At 48.8% G+C, this 5,000-nt stretch overlaps 1 protein-coding gene across 1 annotated transcript in view; it reads left to right on the top strand.

The window, feature by feature from the left end:
* The window catches only part of LOC308153999 (CUB and sushi domain-containing protein 3-like), a 504,776-nt gene that overhangs the window by 268,774 nt on the left and 231,002 nt on the right, over positions 1–5,000 (top strand). Inside the window, 1 exon segment of the mRNA XM_080527180.1 lies at positions 4,496–4,617. Coding sequence (XP_080383306.1) covers positions 4,496–4,617 — 122 coding nt within the window.

Consider the following 5,000-nt stretch of genomic DNA (forward strand, 5'->3'; position numbering starts at 1 on the left):
TAAGCAGGCGTAGAGGTAGAGGGGGGACGGGGGACGGGGGGGGTTGGTGTAAGGCCGGGGTTCTTAGGGGGTCCGCAGAGTCCTCTGCGCCTCCGCCATCTCCGTCTCCGCGGTTGCCGTGGCCGCGGTCGCCGTGGAGATAATGAGTTATTTATTTTCAAAAGCAATCAAGATGTCAGGAGCCGATACAGCAGGACGCAGAGGACGGCCTTGTCCCTCCTCGCTACGCCGCCGCGCCCCGCGAACGCACTACATCATAACAGAGGAGGGTGGGGGTGGGGGTGGGGGTGGGGGGGGGGGGGTTGGTGTGTGTGTGTGTGTGTCTGTGTGTGTGTGGCTGGGCTCGCACCAGCCTAAACAAAATCCAGAACTATCTATCATCCCAAAACTCACCATTACCGTAGCGCTAATTACCCAGGATACATCTCTCTGAAGGTGTCGGGGCGGGGCCGCGTGCATTTAACAAACCTTGACTGGCGCGCGTAGTCTCTATGACAACAAGATGGATCAGGAGGACCTGAAGAAGGAGACGGTTGGAACGAGGACGTGGAGCTGTCAGAGAGTCAGTCGCGTGCGGAGGAAGAGTCGACTACTTAACGACTGACAAACCGCCGTTAGATAACTTATTCTACACCGTTAAAACGTTAAAAGAAAGTGTTTTGAAACCCCCCCGAAAGGGAGGGAGGGAGGGAGGGATGGATGGATAGACATATGGATGGACAGATTGACAGATGGATGGATGGTTGGAAGGATGGATGGATGGATAGATGGATGGATGGATGGATGGATGGATGGATTGATGGATGGATGGATGGATGGATGGATGGATGGACAGATGGATGGAGGTATGGACAGATGGATGGACAGATGGATGGATGGATGGATGGATGGATGGATGGTTGGTTGGTTGGATGGATGGATTGATGGATAGACAGATGGACAGGTGGGTAGACAGATGGACAGATTTCTTTTGCTGGTATTTGCGCTAGACGATAGTGATGCTAACAAGTCCCAGTCAGCAAACTGTTGTGGGGCAGATCTGGTGTTGGGGGAATCTAGGTGTCATTTCAGGACCCACCTTTCATGACTTTTCTAGATATGTGCGTTCTACCACCCAGTATCCTTACATTTTCGAAATCACATCAGGATCAGCTAGTATAAAGTTATTTTGCCGTTTTTCTGTGTGGAAATAGCAGCTTGAGAATTGTAAAGACAATGGTCATTTGGTCATTTGACCCCCGAAGCGGCTCTTTTAGTAGGTAAAAAAGGCACAGCTTTTCTAGCATTAATGCATGCTTTTGTTATTACCCGTTTGGACTATTGTAACAGTCTCCTTTCTGGTCTTCTGAAGAAAGCTATTGGCCAGCTGCAATTAGTGCAAAATGCAGCAGCGAGAGATTTAACCAAAACAAGCAGAAGAGCTCATATAACTCCTATTTTAGAGACTCTACACTGACTTCCTGTTAAGTTCAGAATATATGTCAAGATCCTTCTGCTCTCACTGGCACAGCACCAGAATATCTGAAAGACCTTTCTGCTAGCATATCAGCCCAATAGAGCTCTCAGGTCTTTTACTAGCATATCAGCCCAATAGAGCTCTCAGGTCTTCTGCTAGCATATCAGCCCAATAGAGCTCTCAGGTCTTCTGCTAGCATATCAGCCCAATAGAGCGCTCAGGTCTTTTGCTAGCATATCAGCCCAATAGAGCTCTCAGGTCTTTTGCTAGCATATCAGCCCAATAGAGCTCTCAGGTCTTTTGCTAGCATATCAGCCCAATAGAGCTCTCAGGTCTTTTGCTAGCATATCAGCCCAATAGAGCTCTCAGGTCTTTTGCTAGCATATCAACCAAATAGAGCCCTCAGGTCTTTTGCTAGCATATCAGCCCAATAGAGCTCTCAGGTCTTTTGCTAGCATATCAACCAAATAGAGCTCTCAGGTCTTTTGCTAGCATATCAGCCCAATAGAGCTCTTAGGTCTTTTGCTAGCATATCAGCCCAATTCGATTGTTAAGTGTGACGTCAAACGTGACGTTTAGCAATTTCCGGGTCCAAACCAGAAATTCCCCGCACCAGAGTACCAGTGTACTACAGCGGTAGAATGACAGTTCAATCGTTTTTTAGACTCGGATCTATTCATACGACACAGCACTTTCCCGTTTTCCCCATATTTGTCAGCGTCTTTGAGCCTCGGAAAAGCGCTATACAAATATAATGAATTATTATTATAACTGAGGCATTTCGAAGAGAGCGCCTCAGCCAACGTTGGACCCGGAAACACGTCACGACTTAACAACCGAATAGAGCTCTCAGGTCTTTTGCTAGCATATCAGCCCCAAAAAAAGCCCAGAAAAAGTCCGAGATCCAGCCCCTGCTCATCGACGGAGAGAGCGTGGAGATAGTCTCAACCCTCCGATTCCTGGGACACAACATGCGGGATGACCTGGCCTGGAAGGACAACACTAAGGGCACCGTCAAGAGGGCACAACAGCGGCTATACACCCTGAGATGCCTCAGGAAACAACACAGCAAGCAGGAGATACTGGTGGCCTTCTACCACGGCGCAGTGGAGAGCATCCTCACCTTCGGCATCTCCAACTGGTTCCACAGCTGCACAACAGCGGAGAGAAACGAGCTACAGAGAGTCGTGAGAACAGCACAGAAGATCACCGGCGCCCCCCTCCCCTCCCTGGAGGAGCTGTACAAAACACGCTGTCTCAGGAGGGCCTCCAAGATCTCCAAGGACCCGACCCACCCTGGGCACGTACACTTTGTCAAGCTGCCCTCGAACAGGAGGTACAGGACCCCGGCCGCTAAGACAAACAGACTGAAGGACTGCTTCTACCACAGGGCCGTCAAGGCCCTGAACACAGAAAAGGCCTAAGTTCTGGGCCCAGGACAGTCCGGACGGATTGTATGGCAGCTAGTGCTGAGGCACAAACATGTACATTTTCAAGCCTGCAAACTGTGACACTTTAAAATAATGTGAAAAAATACTTTTTGTGCAATATGACAACCCTAGTTGACTATCTGTGCAGTATAGTACAGTGGATTGTGTACATAGCCTTTATTGATGTAAACCAGCTCCTTACCTTCTTGTGATTTTATGCATCTATGCTTTTTCTAAAATGTGTTTTCTTTTTCCTTTCCTAACACCAGGGGAGCCTCCCCTCCTAAATTTCGTTGTTTGGTACCTGTACTGTAGCAATGACAAATAAAGTCCATTCCATTCCATTCCATTCCATTCCATTCCAATAGAGCTCTCAGGTCTTCTGGCGCTGGTTTTCTCTGTGTACCACATGTACAAAAGAAGAGATTTGGTGAGGCTGCATTCTCATTTTATGCATCCAGATTGTGGAATGCACTGCAGATGTGGGCTGGATCTGGGCCCTCATTACAGCTGACAGGGTTGTTCTGTTAAGGTTTTGAGGTGAACGATTTTACCATGTATATACACACACACACACACACCCCAACAAGGTAGGCTGTCACACACACACACACACACACACACACACACACACACACCCCAACAAGGTAGGCTGTCACACACACACACACACACCCCAACAAGGTAGGCTCTCACACACACACACACACACACACACACACACACACACTCATTACTCAGCTGACAGGGTTGTTCTGTTAAGGTTTTGAGGTGAACGATTTGACCATGTATGAAGCACTGAGCATTTAAAAAAAAAAAAAAAACATTTTCTCATAACAATGTATTTGGGAATAGGCTTGGATGGAGCCGGTTCTCGTGATTGATTAGTTTTATATGATATAGCACTGTGGAATCTGTGTGGGATATATCCTTGAGGAGATTTTCCTCCGTTTTAGCACCAAGCAAACTATAAACGAGAGGCTAAAAGTTCTTGAAAGTTCAGCGTTTGACCGGTAAGCCTACATATCTGACCTCTACAGCACACACACACACACACACACACACGCAAATGGTATGGTAAATGGACTGACTAGCGCCTTATTCCTGACTGACTATGGCCTCTCGTTCACCCCATCACCCATTCACACACACACAAACACACACACACACACACACACACACACACACTGACGCACACAGGCTTTCCTTCCGGGCCGGTATCGAGGGAACGTTGGATCCCGGGAACGATCGATGGCCCTGGTGACCCCAGTGGTACATGCCAACATCCTTCTCCACTTAACCACGACGCCTGTGTTTGACCTGGTCCTGTCCAATGTCAAATGACTGAATAACTGTAATTATTCCTCCTCCTCTCCTTCCCCCTCTCTCTCTCTCTGTCTCTGTCTCTCTCTCTCTCTCTCTCTCTCTATCTCTCTCTCTCTCCCTCTCTCTCTGTGTCTCTGTCTCTCTATCTCTCCATCTCTCCCTCTATCTCTCTCTCTCTCCCACTCTCTCTTTCTCTCTCTCGCTCTGTCTCTATCTCTCTCTCCCTCTCTCTCGCTCTGTCTCTATCTCTCTCCCTCTCTCTCATTCCCTTCTTCCTCTACAGTGAAGACCTGTGGGTCGAACCTCCAGGGTCCTGCTGGGACCTTCACCTCGCCCAACTTCCCCATCCAGTACGAGAGCAACGCTCAGTGTGTCTGGATCATCACCGCTAGCAACCCCAACAAGGTAGGCTGTCACACACACACACACACACACACACACACACACCCCAACAAGGTAGGCTGTCACACACACACACACACACACACACACACCCCAACAAGGTAGACTGTCACACACACACACACACACACACACACCAACAAGGTAGGCTGTCACACACACACACCCCAACAAGGTAAGCTGTCACACACACACACACACACACACACCCCCCCAACAAGGTAGGCTGTCACACACACACACACACACACACCAACAAAGTAGGCTGTCACACACACACACACACACCCAACAAGGTAGGCTGTCACACACACACACACACACACACACACACCCCAACAAGGTAGGCTGTCACACATACACACACACACACACACACACACACA

Source organism: Nansenia antarctica (assembly GCF_963989245.1).
Source record: "Nansenia antarctica genome assembly, chromosome: 3".
NCBI lineage: Eukaryota > Metazoa > Chordata > Actinopteri > Argentiniformes > Microstomatidae > Nansenia > Nansenia antarctica.